Genomic DNA, 19,134 nt, shown 5'->3' on the forward strand with positions numbered 1-19,134 from the left:
TTCAAATCTTATACATCCATCATCTAGTAATGGCCGAGGAGATTACAGACTAGGAGTTTGGGATCATTTCTCTGAATCATTAATTAGATATCATGGTTAATTGGCTGTGTCATGGACATCACACTGCCTTTCAAAATGGTGGAATTGCCTAGCTGCTGAAGTGTCCCAAGACATAACCCTTAGTGAATGAGACAATATGGTTCAACATTCACTGCGAAGTTGGAAAATAACCCCTTGATGAAACTACAATGCATTGTGAATCCTTCAAATTGAAGCAGGTATCTCTGTATAAAACACTGATCTCTTAGACAATAGGAACACAATCAGTTGTATGGAGTTTGCACTTCATCTACATCAGGACCAGTGTGTTTGCCACTACCTGTCCATAAACATCATCAATCATTACCAGATCTCAAGACTCTTCAGGCTTGAGCAGCAATATTGCAATCCATATTTAATTTCAGAAGCAGCACAAGAACCATCGTAGCATGAGCATCACGACTTAAAAAGTTGCGTAAAGTTCCCAGAAGATAAACCGAAAAGACATACTTCGGGGAATGGAACCCATAAAACTCAAAAGACAGGGCCATACAGACCTCCTTTTAAGTAATTCTAAAAGGACCACACATAAACTTTGTTCATTACCCCGTCCTTCTTCCATCCCCCCATCCCGACTATAACCCGTCTTTTTCCCTATCTCCCACTATGACTGTAACCCCTTCCTTTCCCCACCCCCTCCCCGAATGTTGCCCTCTCCCCTCCCCCCTCCCCACCCCTACTGCTGAGTATAAATGACTCTTCTGGCCCTGATGTAGTCCTCTCCTTTCTGCACTGTCAGGTCAGTTTTGTCTTCAGGTCTTAAATTGATGGCTCTGATACGCTCTCTGCGGGAAAAAAAAAATTACAAAGGCACAACACGTAAAAATCATGGTGCATACTAAGCTTTTCATTAAGTTCAGAACGCTGTGAAGTATAGAAAACCATGCTGCACTTCACCCTAAAAGGGTATTGTTGGGGTTTTGGGGGTTTTTTTTTTGGGGGGGGGGGATGTTCACCCCTGCACATTTTTTCCAATATCAATGCTGTGTGAATTTTTTTGTGCCGACCCTGCGAGTTTTAGAATGATGTCTAGCAGATGTTTTGAATTTATAAAAATCGGTAAAAAGTATTTTTGACGCCGGTATGAACAATCTTTGTTTTCCATTGAACGTTTGAGGGAAAATGCACTCGGTTATGAACCGAAATGTGGAATAGTAGTGATCATCAGTTAATCAAATTTAAAAAATCAGTTATTTTCACATCTTATCAAAATTTAAACAACTTTGCATAATAGTGATATATTCGATGAATTTTTTCACAGACCTGAGTAAGTTATACGCATGTACATTTAAAGGCATATATGATCATTTGCTTTTCATGCATTTTGTTTGTTTCTAATAGGAACACCACTCAAATTCCAAAGAAGAATGTTCAAAACCCAACCTGCTGAAGTTTCAGCTCAAAGGATATTACGCTTTTTCAGAAAACAGTGACAAACAATGCACAAACTTTTCATTCAAACAATTTCATTCATAGCACTCTTTATTGCCAAAAATCAGTCAATTGACTGATCGTTGGAGATCACCTACATTCCTCGCTTTCTTCTATAAAATGACAGCTAGCCAGACTGAAAAATTTCATGGGGCGTTTAGTACCAGTGCAATCTTAAATCCAAGTAAGATTTTAAATAATATTTAGGTATGTTACTTTTGGGATAAATGCAAATGATCCTATATGCCTTTAACATTTCAAGGACATTTTTGGTAATCCTATAAGAACATTCAGTCTCCCTGACTTACTGCATCATGTTATCTCGCGACGTCCTTTCCCTCTTCACCTTGGAGTTGAAGACGCTCCGGTGACCGTTGCGATGTTGGGCGTCTACGTATCGTTGCAAATCATAGCGACCTGCACCGACAGGATTCTGACGAGAAGCAAAGAACAACAGAGAATAAAAGTCACATCTTATTAATTGCGTAGAAAAAAATAAATCAGTATCAGATATTCATTGCATTCAGTTTCCAAGAGTAAATTCTATTGCGTGGTTTATTCTGAAATTCCAAAGCTAGTTTGATCACTGCTCCAATATTACAGAAAAAAGTCCCACAAATTTGATTTTGTTAGGATGGTACTTAGTTGGTTCTTCTCCTAAGGACTCCGCAGGGGAGTTTTAACAGGAGGCCAGAAACAACAGGGCAAACCCCTTCTCTTAGCGATAAGTGTTACTGGGTTCTTTTACGTGCATTGCATTACACAACAAATAAAACCTTTACGTCCCATCCGAAGGACGAAGCAATCATGGTTAAGTGCCTTGCTTAAGGGCACAAGTGTCCAGACCCGGGCTCCAACCCACATTCTGCTGCCTCTGAAACGCCAGAGCATGAGTCCAGTGTGGTGCTTTTAACCGCTAGGCCATGACACTCCTAATTATGTAAATTTACTACCACCTATATTCAATTCTACCGTACTGTGTCAGAAACACACACAACGCAATTCTCTACACAAATAGTTGCATCAGATTTGTAAGAGCTTGGTGAGTCATTGGCTCAGTCAATCAACTCATTTGGTCGGTCAGTCGGTCCGTCCTTCAGCGATATGAAGGACTGATTTCATTAGAGACTCACCGTTTGTCCCGTGAAGAACTTGCGGGCTCGCTTGTCGAATCGTTCAGCTGAGGAGATAAACGGAGGGAGGTTCTTGCCTTCCACTCTGGTGAGTTCCCTGGCTGTGTAACTACCGGGACCAGGCTCACTCTAAGAATCATAAAGGAAAACAATAAAATCACTTATGATGTAAAAACTGGAAACAAATAGTTCATCCCTAGTGCAATCACAAGTTCGATCACAATAAGCCTCTGTTCTAATGACGTCACACTTTGTTTACATGTGCACTTTCCTATGGAGCCAGTGGGGGCCCACGGTCCACTGAGCACGATAGGAAAGCACACACGTAAACAAAGTGTGACATCATTAGCACAGAGGCTTATTGACCTTTCACCGGTTGCAAGTTAGCCACGACGCTTAGACAACCCTATGGAGTTTTGTACACGAAGTTTTGTTTGTCTTAGATTTTGCGAGTTTCGCGTCCATTTGCATGTCATGCAATTGGACAATATTTCACAAGCTGCGTTGACGCGATTCTAACGTGGTTTTACCGTGATAGGTCAATTATAGCCATGTACAATGGAATCGGGTACCCGAGTACCCTACTATGCAATCCACGGAAATTGCAACGCTCACATTTTTCTGTGGCAATTGAACGTGATAGTTTTTTTTTCATTTTTTGAAGAACAAACAACGATGGCTTCATTTTACCAGAAGTTTAAAGATGAATACAGCAAAAATTGGGACTTTATTGTGAAATTTGTTCGTGGGGAAAATATGCCTTCTGCAACATATGTATCGTTGTGACGATTTTTCAACAGGTTTCATGTTGTGTAGGGAATTTCTTGTTTTCAGCAGGTGTCTGATGGAAAATTAGTCTTTTTCAGTTTTATAATGTTGGCATCTCTGCAACACTGAAGTGGAGAGAAACTCACCTGGCATCTGGGCCACTGTGACAGCGTAGAGCAGTTCAATCGTTCCGTCGGCCTGTCTGGATACTGGGAATGTTTGCCAAATCTTCCCTGCCACTTGTGATGTTCGTCGTCCCACTTGCCTACGAAAGATTTCAGATTGTACTGACCAGGACCCAAATTATGTTGACCCTAAAAAAGAAAAAAGGAAAGAAATGTAGAAAAAATGGAATTAACACAAAACCAAAATTGGTACCTAATGTAACACAATAGTCCCTTTACCGCCCCAAACCACCCTGCCTGTTATTCCCTGTACTGCCCCAAATCGCCCTGCCTGTTACTCCCTGTACTGCCCCAAATCGCCCTGCCTGTTTCTTCCTGTACTGCCCCAAACCACCTGTCTGTTACTCCCTGTACTTCTCCAGACCGCCCTACCTGTTACTCCCTGTACTGCCCCAGACCACCCTGCCTGTTACTCCCTGTACTGCCCCAAACCGCCCTGCCTGTTACTCCCTGTACTGCCCCAGACCACCCTGCCTGTTACTCCCTGTACTGCCCCAAACCGCCCTGCCTGTTACTCCCTGTACTGCCCCAAACCGCTCTGCCTGTTACTCCCTGTACCGCCCCAGACCACCCTGTTACTCCCTGAACTGCCCCAAACCGCCCTGCTTGTTACTCCTTGTGTCTTCCCGCAACGCATAGTATATTTTTATTGAGTCATCGGTGAGTGAATATAAATGGTTTAACAAATAAACATAACAGGTTGATATAAATGTAAACATTTAAGAGTGCATGAAAAACCATGACATTGTTTCATCTCAGGGATGAAATTTGCCATTGAAAAAAAAATTCCCGTAACCACGTTCAGTGAATTATTCCAATCCTTCAAGTTTGGAGACTCTTTAAAATTCAAGAGAATCAAGTACTCACTGCTTTGGCTAGATGACCGGTCTTGATTGTAGCATTTCGATCTCCTGTAAACAGATCGTACGGACCTCTCACACTCGTCACTTTCTTGGCAAGTTCGTCGGTGAAACTTTGTGTCTGGTACGTCCCGGGACCCAACTCGCAACCCTGGTAACAAAGCAAGCGTAAAAAGTTCGCTTTAATTCCAAAAAATTTTAAAATATTTTTTTTTACTCAATTCTGTATTGATAAAATCTCATTTAATTCTCAAACTAAACAAGTTAAACATTTTAGGCAAATTACCCTATAGCAAGCACCCCTCTACTCAGCACAAGGAGGCAATTGATGTAAAGTGTCCAGCACGAGAACACAAAAACAATGTGATGCGATCAAGCTACAGGAGTCGTTTGTCGACCCTGGTCAAAAACATTTTTGTTACTGATTTGAAAAGAGCACAATCTCAGCATTACTGATGTGAAAAGCACATGCTGATACCATCTTTAGTTCAAAAATTATGGAAGTTGGAACACCAAGAGATGTGATGACGTGATGTGATGAAGTGGCCCTATTTTGGCCTGTATCTCCAAATGAACATTCCCGACAAACGACTCATTTAGCTTCATCGCATCACAATGAGGACATAATATCCTGCCTGGATTTTTTAGAGTTGAAGCACAAGTCTGCGAAACAATGCAGTGAAACACAAATGTTACAAATTTCATTCGACTGTGATGTCAACAAATGTGTTTTTCACGGGTAAAAACTTTCATTTTTGGGGGGTAGGGTTGGGGGTGTGTTGGGGTGAGGGTGGGGTGGGGATGGGGTGGGAGTAGTCTAAGAAGTTTTTCCGGAGGAATGGTAAGAAATACAAACCACAGAAGGTAGATGTCTTGGTGTGGATGACCCAGCGTCTAGTAGACCTATCGTACTGGCAGAGACTTTGGATTTCTTCTCCACGGCAGTGTGAGGTATACCGCCCTCGCCATACGTGCCTGGACCAGGAACCTCACTCTGTAAACAAAAATAAATAAGCAAATACATGTAAACAAAAGTAGAAAATAAATGTCAATTGTCAACAAAGAAAAATAAATATGATAAACACAAATATAAAGATAATACAAATAGTGATAGCTTATTTCTATTTCTCGAGTTTTGCCAACTTTATAAAACTGTAGCAGTATGCCCTTCTGCTAGTTAGCAGATGACAAAGTCCCTTTTCACTTGTCAATATTGACAAAACTTTATAAACTGCAAACTTTCCAACAAGGCATGCCATGACCCAAAGCTGATTCCAGAGCCCATTTTATTTAATCGACTCAGAATGGCTATTCACTGGAAGTCGTTTCCTGCATCTGTTTATATACAATGGGCCGGATTTAGCCCTTTGATTGGCGTTACAAGGTAATCCTATACAATAGCACTGCCCAGCTCACAAGTGACAGTCTGTTAGTGAGACAGGTACAAAACGAATGCTAGGCTGGCCCTCTGGGACCAGCAAGGTAATCCTATACGATAGCACTGCCCAGCTCACAAGTGATAGTCTGTAAGTGAGATAGATACAAAGGGAACACTAGGCTGGCCCTCTGGGGCCAGCAAGGTAACCCTATACGATAGCACTGCCTGGCACACAGGTGATAGTCTGTTAGTGAGTATCTCGTTAGTAGATTATGTCATGCTGGATGGTAGCTTACCGTTGCCGTGCCTCGGAATCGTCTCTCCCGAGTCTGACAGATTCCCCGGGTACTCCGAGGCTGGGTGTCGATCAGCTGCAGGAAATCTTTGATGTTGTACGTCCCCGGTCCAAGGTTCTTTACCTGTGAGTGTCAGATTTCCAATTGAGAAAGGTTTCATTAGGTTCAATTATGAATCACGAATTATGGATCGTTCCAGATTGGGTTACAAGTCCCTGCCCACCTTCGGTTGGTGTACACGTCTAGACGCGTCTGTCGGTGCTTGTGACTGAGTTTGACAGAGCTATATCCTGGTTCCATGATCAAAAGTCGTGACCTGATTTGTCAGTGCACACTGTTTGACCGACAGGTGGAAAGAGGGTGTGCCCAAAAGGGGGAGTGGGGATGTAACATAAAGGGCGAGGGGCAAGTGGCCCGAAGATGTCCCACGATTAAGAAGTTGCCCTGCCTTTAGGTATCTCCTTCTGGCTTTCCTCAGAGTTAAAGTGGACTTGCTCCAACCAAGTCACGTGTTTGTAAGTAAACCCTTCTCAATAGACATTTCATTTTATCCTCGACATTTATTTATCACTAAAGCAGTTTTGATCTTTTCACAAATTTTCAATTCTCATCTATTCCATTAATATCTCAAAGCTTGAGTTTTGGAAATTTACTCACTTTTTGTGTAAGGTGTTCATTATTTATAATTCCCAAGAATACGTCACTGCTAACTTAGAGAAGGTGCCTACAATCAAATTAGCTCTTGTGTCACTCCCTCTAGAAGTATATACTAAGCTCCTCCCCCTCCCTCAGTCATGTGACCCCTGATGGCCTATTTGGCAATACAAGGCCGGCAATAACCCACATGTCTATCGGCTGTAGACTCATGTGTAAATATACTAGCCGTAGCCACTAGCCAGGTGATTCAGACCAGATGACTTACCAGCATTTTCTTCTTCTCCCATTGGTCCTTGTGTAGTAGATGTGGCAGGGCAGCCATGCGAGCCGTCTCATAGGCCCTAGCCCAGCCCGGCCCCGAGGCCCTGCTGTCCACAGCGTTCTGACTGAAGGTTCCCACCTCCACTTGATAGGTACCCGGTCCAAGTTTTCTCTTCTGCAAAAGTAAAGATGCAATGGTTGAAACCAACAAAACTACGGTAAAAGAACCACGTGTAAAGTCAGCGCATTAATTTTGTCATCCTGGCAAATGTCCAAGCAGACTCTTTTTGTATGTATTTCAAATTACCAAAACTTATGCAGTAAATAGTGATTGTACATTGTAAGTATCTTATTTTGATCTAGCTCCTTATTCATTGTTTTCAGGTTTTTTTAATTCTTCAAATAATTTCATTATACATAATTTTATAAGTTATATTATAATTATATGCCACATTCTTTGCAAGGCGCCACGAAGCCTTTGGCTTGATGAAAACTTTTGGCGAGCCAGGGCTTATAATTTATAAATTATTTCCGAAGACACTTTCCTCTGCTTATGCTCATAGTTTTAGTTCAAACAAATTGGTTGTTAAATAAGGAGGGTTGTCTTACCAATGGTGTCATAGATTTATTGTCATACCAGACTTGGGTGTAGGTTCCCGGCATCTTACTCTGAGGATGCACACCGGACACATCAAACCTGCACCAAATACAACAAATAGGCCTATGCCTCATTAACATGATCAATTGTGTTCACGACACCCTGTCTTCGTGAGCAACAAGGGACAGAAACATAGGATGAATGTTCATGTTATTGTTAAGGTTAAGGGAGTAACAGGGTCTTAAACTATAAAATAATTATATAACTTAAGTACTTATATTCACTCATCCGTGACCATAGCGAGGTGACACTCCCCCCCCCCCCCCCCCCAGTCAAAAACAAACAAAATACGCTCCTGTTATGTTATGGTTAACAATAACAATAACAGGCTATTTTGTAAATTATAAACTATATCACGTCTTTTAGTTTTAAACCTATGGGTATTGTTTGTTGTGATCTCTACGTTACAAGTCTTGAATAAGCCCAGGAATACACAACAAAATAGTAAACCTTTCCTCGGACTAGGTTGAATTGGATGAGCGTGACGAGTTGAGTTGCCTTACCGTGATTTCTGTGTTCCGAACGGTGCACCCTGAAAAGTCTTCACCGCCGCCATTCTCAGACAAGATAAACCCAGAAGGCGGTCCCTGTACTACTTCTTGGACACGAAAATGTAAGCCTTCTATGATCCTTAAATTGTTAGTCCTTGTTTATTAAAATTTGAGTAAAATTATGGTTTCGCGCGATCTGCAGCACACCTGTTGAATAAAGTTGTACACACCCCGGCCCTACACATTGCGTTGTCACTAGCGACGAACGCGGGTGATTTACATAAAATAGCGCCCTCTTTAGTTTAAGTGCAACTTTTGTGCTTAGCGGGATTCTTTCAAAATCATTCTTTACTACCATCAAAGTTATTCAAAATGATAGAAAATGTGTTCGTTCGATGTCGACAAACTATTTCTAAGCGACAGTAACTATGACTTGAGTCATTTACATCGTAACAATCATCATATTGTACTTGAAACTTCAAAGGTTTCTCTTTGCATTCATGGCTGGTGCAATGAACTTCGCAGTGCAACTTTTTTTTTTTAACAAATCCGATTTTTGTATAGTGATTGATTTTTTGTTGGCGCATCGTCGTTGTTGCTTTGAAGAAATGAGATAATTTTTCATAAAGACTTGTTCCGTGTTCCACATGCTCCAATGCAACAAAGGTATATGTCGCGCATTGAATTGTGGGTTTTGGGAGTGGGCGGGGCGCAAGGGGAGGGGTCCTAAGCCGAGTGTCCCCTCCCAAAAAGCTGTAGAAGGAATTGAAAGAATTGTGGGTAATAGCTTTTTATGGACACAGAATGGATATACAGAGCGACCAATGCACTCATGATGATGAAAAGAACTGGACTGCTTTTCATGGGATGATGCATTGTTGCGAAAAAGTACGTGACTTGAAATTGAAGCAAAAGACCTTTTTTGTATTTTTTACGGACTGCACTTTGTTGTCTGTTTGTTCCTTCAGCGGGATTTAACCTGATGTCCCCTCGGCGTGAAATGATACTCTTGAATCCGGTGACCTGGCCTACAATTTTCACAACTAAGGAGGCCTCACAGTGACGAAATGATTTCAATCGTTCGGGCGATCATTGTACACCAATGTTGGATATTGGTGCTCATTTTCAGGCTTTTGGATACAGTTGCCGGAAACGACCTCAAGGTCAAATTCCTCAGAAAAGTTCAATTAAAATGTGGTGTTTTTTTTCAAAGAGTGGTAACCATTAAACAAAAATGAAATTCTTGTGGTTTAGTTGTCAGGGTCACTCCTTGCACCGGATTCATGTCTGCTAGGTGGGCGATTACCTAACCACAAAGCTTCGCGGACGTAACCGAAGCATGTCCCATACCCCTCAATCCTCTGCATTGTCACCCCCAACGCAAGCCCAGCGTGCCACTCACTAAGAAAGGGAAATTTGCACAACAAAAGTAAGAGTCGGTGGGAAGTACCTAGTCGGTGGTATGAATGGGAGTAAACCATCACGCGGTTGTTGAGGGGGCGTCAAATGAAGTAGAGTCTGTAATGATCGTCCCTGGAAATCACCACGCGGGAAGCGAGTGAATAAACCGGCTTTTTGGAGTACCAAAAGAAAAAGTTACCCGTGCGTTTTGGGGTCATCGTCATCATCACTGCACGCGCTGGGAGCAAGCTAGGTGTGCCGTGTTGGACTTCTACCTTGGGCCGACACCCCTACACCGCCATGAATTCCTGGCTGGGATTTATACTCCTCCTGGCCGCTTGCCTGGCAGGAAACACAGGAATTGCCAATGGTAAGTAATTGCAAAGTTCAGCTTCCAAGCATTGGACAAGATTTCTTTTTAGCTTCGCTAATTTGCAGCACGCCCATTTTACTTTGCATCAAAGGGTGCACGTGAGAAGCGAATCGAATCGGCAGTGGATCGGAGAAGCGTGTGCAGCAATGGTCAATCGCTTTCAAGGAAAGATTCCCATATCTGGCCATCAGTAAATTTTCCCTTAAATGACCTATCAGCCATCAGAAAGTGATAATATATCCTAAAAAGTCTAAATTAGCAGGCACAAATTTTGAATTTTTGCTGAGAAAAAAAAAAAATTCAGACCAGTCCCATAGGGTTTGTGCACAGGGTGGCAAGTGATGGCCAGATATGGGAATCTTTCCAATTTGAATCCATAATTCGGCACCTCCGCAAAAAATTTATTAAAAAAAAAACCACGCGCACAAAAGACCAAAATAAAATAGTTACTGTGCCAATGTTCACTGTAAACAATTTTTCTCCATTATTTTGTTTGACCACGGAGCTATAAACAGTTATAGCTCCATGGTTTGTGTTCCCATTTTTAAACAGGGCGCCCGTAGATTTTTATAATGTCATAAATCTCGCTGGTTATTCATATTTATATGATTTTTTTTCTTTCTCAGTGGATGAAAGTATTTGTTCGGTGTTACGGTAACAATAGAAAAGAATGTTGCATCCTGACCCATTTCTTTTACCATTAAAATCTCAATGAAGGTCAGTCATACCAAAATGTGGAAAAGACATGAATCTGGGACTGAGATTGAGAAACATTTCCAATTTTGTTGGAAAATACTTTAAAAATGCATGCAACTCTCCATAGACCTTACAAAACCAAAGAAGTGGCGTCTGCTATACATTCTTTCCATTGCCCATAACTTATAAGGGCTATTCAGGTCTTGACTACCAGGGACAAAAGGCTAACAAAAGACGTACTGTGTAGCTTATGCATTGGATATTATAATCTAATATCTGGATCTTTATCGTTATACTCCAACCAAACGGCTACCCCGCATCACATCAGATTTTTTTTATCTACCGAACACAAATCACCAACACGTTGATATCAAGTTATACAACGCCTAAGTTAAAAATGCAAACACCATTTTGGTCTTTTTCTTTTCTTTTTTTCTTTTTTTTTGGGAGTAATTTGTCTTATAGCAATATAAAAACTATGGTCGTTATTCTTAGCTATACATGTTGTATTCATTTTGAGTTCAGAAAATATCAATACGTATCTCCCGGACAATAAAAATGTGGAAATTAATTATCGATATTGCCCATCTTGTGTTTACATCATCACTACAATCACTTTTTGCCTTCCATTTTTTTTCTCTCGAAATGAGAGTAAAGCTCCTTCCAAACAGTTCTGATCGAGCATGCATTCCTTAATGCTGTAGTGGTATACAATACCCGTAGTTTACATAAGGAGCGAGTGTGGTCCTTTAATACCAGTACTTAAACACGTTCACTGGTTTGCGCAATATTGATTCTATTACTTAATCTGATGTTGTGTTACGTAAACGTTACTGGTCGGTTCATTCATATAGCCATGTTTTTTTGGCGGTTATTGATCAATCGGTCATTGCAGTGTGAACGCCAACATCTCTCGCCATATCGACCTCCTCGTCACACGTGCGTCTAAAGCCCAGCCCTATACCCGATACAAAGCTACAAGGGGTCTTCAAAATGTCGTGTGCGTTGTGTGTAGGCATGAGTCCATTAAATGGCAATTTAAGTACATGTATCCATGATTTGCTGATTTCTTTTTTTATAATGACACGAGCAGTGAAACTCTATAATCATCTTGAGATAATTTTCCCATTTAGCACGTCATTTTGTCACTAGGTGATAAACCATTTTTTATAGGTTCTTTTATGATATTTTGGAATAGCAGTGTCCTTCGAAAAACTGAGTTTGAATAGAAACGGCCTGCGCGATGTGGCATTACGGGCCTGGGAGAGTCCAGGGGTCTTCTGTCTATAGAGGCGGCAGTGTTCCTCTCCAAAATGACGGTCCGTGCATGCCTGCAACGTCAATAGGCTATTCACAGTAATTTATAATACAACTTGAAGTATTTTTTTGTTATCTGCCGAACACAAATCGTCAACAGGCTATGACTTCGTCTCCATTGCATAAAGTAGACGGAGTCTGTAGGCCCGGCCGTATCTAAAACGGGCTTTTAAAGCTACGGCTATGTCAAGGTCTGAGCTTCACTCAGACACACAGCTCTTGACAAGAAATGAGGACGCTGTCTTGGGCTAGACTGTGAGTCACCAATCTTCAGATCTTTGGATCACAATGGGGGATTATGGGCTGACACGGGTCAAGATCCTGAGAGCACGGCGATAGGCCTATATGCATTGGGGTGGGTGTTATAGAGGTATATAGTGTTAGGGTTAATTGGCGACTTGAACTAATTAAGGCGAAACAGTAATCAGGTTGATAGGTCTAAACACGGCCTTAGAATATGAGAGCATGATAGGATTACAATGAGGAAAAAGGATGCTGGAGAAGCAGAGAACAAAGCTAAACTTCTCGACCCCGTGGAGAACTCGGTTGATAATTGATCGTGGTTTATGTGCCCATCGGCAGAGTAACATTAAGGGCACTGAGATAAAAATCATTAAATTAATCGCTTTCAATTAAACTGGTTTCCAAAAAAAAAGATCTCGATCACGGGACAATAATTATCATGTGACATGCCAGGTCAGTCCACAATCTGCCGGGAAAAAAATAGTCCAGTGTCGGTGTTTTTTGTGACTTTGTTATACTTCTGGACGCAGCCTGTGGAACCTGTGGGTCTATAGCAAAAGTGACAAAGATTGATTTGCCTATGATTCCAGGGCCTGATAAAGTATTCCATTATGCCCTATATAGCACCAGTGTTTCGCATTGGCACTACGCCAGCACCAATTAATTCATGTGGATGCTTATTGCTGTACTAAGGCCCCATTTACACAGGGCTGCGACCTTTGTACCACCTATGAGCGACCAAAAAATGACCAGACCGCTCAATGGTCGCCTAAACCCAGAAAATCCTGTTTCTATGTAAAATATAACTGCTCCAGCGATCCTTGTGCCTCCCTTGAACTATGGAGCTATTGAACCAACAAAACTGCAATTTTCGGGCATTTTCATGTCGAGCTACGCCGAGCGACCTGTGCGTCCACTGAGCCACTTGCCTGCCTCCCCTCTGCTTCCCCTGTGCAACCTACGGCAACCAACGCCGAATGGATGCACAGCGCCGGTCGCCACAGTCATCGTTCAAGTGCACGCTATTGGTCGGCCAAAGGAGGCACAAGGGAGGCAGATTAAGCTTCGCCCAGATTGAATTTCCAACAGAACGGATCTATGACGTGGCGACCATTGGCCGACCATTGTGCATCCATTCTGCAACCACGGCAATAAATGCTTGTGCCTGCCTTCTGCCTCACTTGAGCCACCTTTGAGCAACCAACCTCCTCGGCGACCCTTGCGACTGTTCTGAACATGTTCAAAAATTTACGGCAACCATGGCATCCATGGCGATGTCTGAACATCAGTCCTGTGTACCACCTTTGAACGACCTATATAGGCAACCATTCGGCCTCCCTTGAGCCTCCAACGGCGAACTGGCCAGTTTCATGGTCGCACAAGACTTATGAGGCCCAAAGCAGCCCTGTGTAAAGGGGGCTAAGCAACTAAAGCAAGCCAGTCTAAACTGATACCTCAAAAAGTCTGTTGCGGCAGCACACTGTGTATTTTCATGTCCCTCATGTTTTTTTAGGCACCAGTTTTTTTGGTATAGGCCCTAACTATCGGCGCACTGCATGCAGGCCCAATACCTATATTCGAGCCTGCCTGAATTCGTTCGGGTTGTCTCACCCTGGATCGGTACGGTGCCCGCGAAGTTTCATTTTTAATATATTGTCTATCGTGTTTGCATTTTGCCTTCCCTTTTTTTGCTTTTCAAAGTTGACCAGTTACCTTGGTCCACTGGCGTTCAACCCTGACTGACTGACCATGCATGACCTCCTGTGGTGTCGCGGCCACCCACCCACCATACCAAACTCGATCTTCTCTTCTCTACAAAATAGTGATTTATTCAAAATCATGAATAGAAGGGCCAAAATATACCTGAGTTGACGCAATGACGTTGTAAGGTCATTGAATTTTTTTGTTGGGGGGGGGGGGTTAGACCTGAAAAGACTGGCGACATGGTCGCAAGTTCACCGGTCACTTTGGCCAGCACCTCCGACGATCATCGAGCGCAACGTTCAAGGGCACTCGTGAAAAAAGCTGACACTGTAATATATAAAGTTAAAAACATATCAACTCAATCACCCCCCAGCTGGCTACGCCACGCGACGCCGCAGCTGCATAGGGACCACTTACTTTACGTCATTTGAAATTTGAAAATAATCTGCAACAGTTTCACACAACATGCATCCCATGCACGTCGCCCTTCCGGTTTCGGGAATGTATTTTAATCTTCGGCCTCTTGGCACACATGGCTTCATTCCAGGTGTGAGAATCATTTGAAGCTTTTTCAGGCTATGACCTCTGAAATCATTATAACAAAGCTTCTATACTTAAAAAGAAATACATAATTTGATGTTCTTGAAACATAACTTGAACCCAGGTGTGCAAGAGACCCTCTAATCAGAGTTCTTCAATTCATCTAAAACAGATACGAACCCGAGGTTTAAAAAAGCTGTGCACTTGTTTGACACCCAGACGTACCCGACGTGAAATACGCACTTTGTGTAAGAAGGGGCTCGGTTAAATGATCTTTGCACATTTGGCATGCAGTACGTGGAGCAGACGACAACAATGTCTTGGCGGGCGAATCAAATCATTAATTTTTGTTAAATTTGTAGATTCTAGCTCACTATCGTTGAGAAGATAGAAGGCCCATGGAGGATTCCTCCATGGAAGGCCTAACGACACGGCTTTTACACGGCAGCTGTAGAACGGTGCGACATCAGGTTACTGAAATTATGTTGTGGTTCTTTAAAAAATTATGTTGGGTACGGCCGTCTTATCTTAGGCCCTATCCTCCTAAATTTGTTCGATGCTGGGGAAAGTTTTCATGATTTGTTTTTTTGTAGGCCCTACGTAGGCTACTACTACTAGTACCATGGTATTTTGTATTATTGCATGCATTGATGTACCCTAAGGCCTAACGTGGCGCGGCCCCTAACGTGGCGCACTTTGATTTTTCGCTTTAGCTAGAGGAAAAGTTTTCACTGAAATTTCACAGAAAGTGAAATTTCATCAAGTTCTAAACACCCCCGTTCATAAATCGCGAGTTTATTTACTCATTACAAAGTTAGAAGAAGAAAAATTTATTTTGGCATGATTTTCCGATTTTATTTTCAAGTGCAAACGGTGAACCCTTTGAAAATGCCCTGAAAAATATGAAATTAATTTTCTGGCAAACATCTGGATGGGTATGTAAGTAGAGATAATAATTATTTATCAGAATTTATCAAGTTTACAGAAATTCTTAAATGTTAATTTGGAATTTTCCGAGATTTATTTAAGTGCGCGACGTTAGGGAACACTCTGCAAATTTGTTCCCAATTTCCGGACGCGACCGTTATTTTTAATTTCGGATTAAATTTTATGAAACCGAAATTGTTCACAGAGGCTAAATAGCAAGCATTAATAAGGTAAAAGTACTAGTTGCTAGTATTTCACTGCATGAATTTGAAGTTTGTCAACAACTAGGTTTGGCAACACTACATGTACGAGGAAAGTTGGGTAAGTTTCGAAGTGCGGCACGTTTAATAGTGCTGAAAGAGAATATAAATTTTGACATTGTCAAACACCATGCTTGAAGAGTTGTTTTCCGAGCATAGCACACCAACAGAAAGCTGAGCCTTTCAAAGATGAGGTGAGAACTCCAGGAATACAACTTTGCAATACTTTGTACTTCTTTGTGGTTCCCAATAGGGCAAGGTTGGGTGTACTGTGTACTTGATGTACCGTAAACACTCAATAGCACCCAGTGTATTATTTCTGTAGTCTTTTACTGTAACCAATCGACTGTGCAATCCTGCCTTATTGGTTTGAATGATCACATCTTCCATGTGAGCTGACAGCTTCTTTTGGCAGGTGATGGCTTTATCAAAGGACAGTCAACCAAAGTCCAGTACAACACCATTAAAATTTTCCCCCAACGGAAAACTTAAAAGAGGAATTTGTACCGCAAGGGCCTTGACTAGCAGAGACGTGTAGGAGTGCCAATTGTGGCTTTGTATAAACCTCAGGAATACAATGTCAAAATCAAAACGATCATCGCTCAACAAGAACTACTTCCTGTAGTGTGGGTAGCAAGTTACAATGTAGGCTTATAAAGCTGTTGACGGAGTTTGTTTCTATTTTTACTGCATGTTTGTCGAGCAATTACAGTTTTGTTAGAATTGTATGGCAGTAGAATTGGTGTTTTCAATCAACATGTTTGCCTATTACTCCCTGTACTGTACCACCCCCAAACTGCCCAAGCAGTAAATTGTTTTGTTTGATTCGCAAGGGAGTAAAAAAAAGGAGAACAAAAATACACTTGTAGTACTAGGGCTGATGTCCATTTTCGACTACATGCAATTTGGTATTCGATTACTCGAAACTGTATTTGACCTACTAATATTCGGATATTCAAAACTGCCAGCTGCAACTGGCACACAAAAGTTGCACGCAGAGCGCGCCAGTAAAAAGTTGCGCCAGTAAAAAGTATGGGCTGCTGTAGTGTTTTGCAGTATTTTATCACTGTCTAGGGCTTTAACCTGCTAAAAGGATGGGAAAAAATAACCAGCATCGACAAAAAAGTGACCATCAACGAAACAAGTGGCACCTGATAATGAAAGCACCGTAACAAAAATAACATCACAGTCATGTGTCAGCACAGTGTGTGTGCAACATTTTTGTTTACAAATATTCAAACCAGCAAGAAACTGTTCGAATATTCAATTGATGATTGAATAGTTGAATATTCATGGAAAACACAAGAGAGCGCTTGCAATGCTTCGACAACTTTCGCATCACTCGTTTGTGTTAAAAATATAAGACATCGACAAAGAAACATTTTACAGACGGGACCTGGCAGCATAATTACAGGAATTTAAAGGGAATGTACATCATTGGCTTTTGCTGTAATTTTCAGAAATGGAGTATTTGAGGGGTTAGTATAATATCAAATATTGTTACACTGACATGTTTGAAGTTTTATGTTCGAAAATGCTGGAAAAACCAAGAAAAACAAAATTGTTCAAGTAGTCTGGTTCCCTGACTCCACTAAAGATGAAATGGATCAATTTATAGTTGCCAGAAAATTGTAAGGTAGGGGAACCAGTCTAGCTGGCCTGCACCCGTTCATGAACATGTAACAAATTCCAAACAAAATTTGGACTGAAAAAAGGTAAATTTGGAGCAGTAGTTGAAATATAGTTAGGTTTTTCCAACGGTGGTCGGCCGACCACCGTTGGAAATGTATACAAAAATACCATTTTCTTGAAAAGGACTTCACACCAGGTGCCATAATTTTACAGGATGCTTTAGACTCTTATTTACCAACATCCTATATAGTAAGGTATTTCTTAAAAACTTGGTAGTTTTATTTTTCGATGTTTGCAAATGTTGTATATTCGCTTTAAGTCTGGCCGGTCACACAAGTGTGTAGTAGGGACAGCGGTATGTGCCAATGGGTTTAAAAAGCATTCAACCCGATTTTGAAATTACTGATTGTTCTGGGAGATTTCCATGCCTGCATGCCCATCACCATGATCACAAGTGCATTTTGTACAGCTCTGAGCATATAATGTCAATAAAGGGGAGCGCAGTGTGTGAAATACCAGAGCGGGGTTTGGTGCGTCCCAGTAAGTTGAAAGACGGCCCACTGATCACAAAAAATGCAGTGGGCAACTCGATCTAATATACTGTTAAAAAAAGAGACAATCCTAATCCATCAGTCTTGTATCCACAATCTGAAAACAAAGTCTGATAAAAGACAAATTCATTAATCCCAACTTTCTAGGCCTGTTTGCTAGGATGTAGCCTAAATCCAGCAAAATCCTCCAATTGGCCTCATGGAAAAATAGCATAGCCTCAATCCTGCAAAGTCCTCCATTATTTCTTGAATATGGTCCATGCATGGAGGAGTGACCACTGCCTGGATCCTGCAAAATCCTGCGGCAGTGACTGTCAATATGTTGAGTTTTGGCCAGTGGCATCCTAGAGCAGCACAGAGGATTTCAAGCATAATCCAGGCCTATATTAATGCATGGCTGAGCAAAAACAACAGAAGGTCCGGCCCAAGACTTTGACAACTACAAAATCAGTGATGCACTTTTGCCATGTAGCCTCAATCCTCCAAATTCCTCCACTTTGGCAAAGAGGATTTTAAAAGATTCAGGGCAGTTAGGGTTAAAAAATAAGCCATATGGCTAGTGTTAATAGGGAAGTTTAGGAATCTTTTGGATTGGTGGACACCTTTCATATCTGAAAATGTGGACTGTTTGATTCTTTTTTGTACATTTTCCTAATTAAATTCATGGAAATCGTTACCATTTAATTTTTGGAAAATTTGGGCTGTGGATGTTAAATTTCCTGAGGGAGAGAGAATCAAAAATATCAGGGTCAATTTTTTTTTTTAAGAACTGGCGTTAGGTCAATTATTGCAACATGAGTATTGAGTAAAAAAGTTATTTACTTGTTTCTACGGTCAGTATGTCATCGCTTTTTATCCCCCTGGCTTTAAAGCCAAAAAAGGGGATATTGCGATAGTATATTCCTTCTGTGTGTCTGTCCATGTCTTCCATTTTGGTAAGGATAACTGTTTATATGCTGTCATATGAAAAGTCAGACTTCAATCTCAACCAAACTTGGTCGCAACAATCTTTGGGTAGGGGGACTGAAGATGCACTCAACCAAAAAAGAAAGTCCCCCCCCCCAACACTTTTTGTCGAACTCAAAAACTACTGAGCACCTCTCTCTCAAATAACGACTAATCAGTACAGAAATTCCTTAGCAATCCAGCCATACTCTATATTTGGCCCAAAACAGTGATAATATGTACGAATTTATGCAATTTATGACAAATGATACCCGGAAAACAGTTGCACTTTTGTATACGTGCAAGTTGTGGTTCACACTCACCTTGC

At 41.5% G+C, this 19,134-nt stretch overlaps 2 protein-coding genes across 35 annotated transcripts in view; one reads left to right on the top strand and one right to left on the bottom strand.

The window, feature by feature from the left end:
* Positions 1 to 767: 767 nt before the first annotated feature.
* On the bottom strand, positions 768 to 8,487 carry LOC119737417 (lymphocyte expansion molecule-like). The gene is made up of 10 exons (XM_038211756.1): positions 8,230 to 8,487; positions 7,678 to 7,765; positions 7,073 to 7,243; positions 6,151 to 6,273; positions 5,333 to 5,470; positions 4,484 to 4,627; positions 3,578 to 3,745; positions 2,664 to 2,792; positions 1,839 to 1,963; positions 768 to 884 (listed from the first exon to the last, which is right to left on the bottom strand). The coding sequence occupies exons 1-10, from the start codon at positions 8,280 to 8,282 to the stop codon at positions 776 to 778; spliced, it is 1,248 nt and encodes a 415-aa protein (XP_038067684.1). The 5' UTR covers positions 8,283 to 8,487; the 3' UTR covers positions 768 to 775.
* Positions 8,488 to 9,641: 1,154 nt separating this feature from the next.
* The window catches only part of LOC119737677 (mucin-17-like), a 51,691-nt gene continuing 42,198 nt past the window's right edge, over positions 9,642 to 19,134 (top strand). For 8 of the 34 annotated variants that reach the window (XM_038212205.1, XM_038212204.1, XM_038212214.1 and 5 more), the window contains exon 1: positions 9,645 to 9,988. In XM_038212205.1, the coding sequence (XP_038068133.1) occupies positions 9,919 to 9,988 (70 nt within the window). In that variant the 5' untranslated portion in view covers positions 9,645 to 9,918. Of the gene's footprint in view, positions 9,989 to 14,936; positions 14,962 to 19,134 lie in introns of those variants that run through there. The other 26 variants (XM_038212190.1, XM_038212198.1, XM_038212209.1 and 23 more) reach the window with 9 other exon arrangements.

This window comes from Patiria miniata, unplaced genomic scaffold, assembly GCF_015706575.1.
Source record: "Patiria miniata isolate m_02_andy unplaced genomic scaffold, ASM1570657v1 HiC_scaffold_3, whole genome shotgun sequence".
NCBI lineage: Eukaryota > Metazoa > Echinodermata > Asteroidea > Valvatida > Asterinidae > Patiria > Patiria miniata.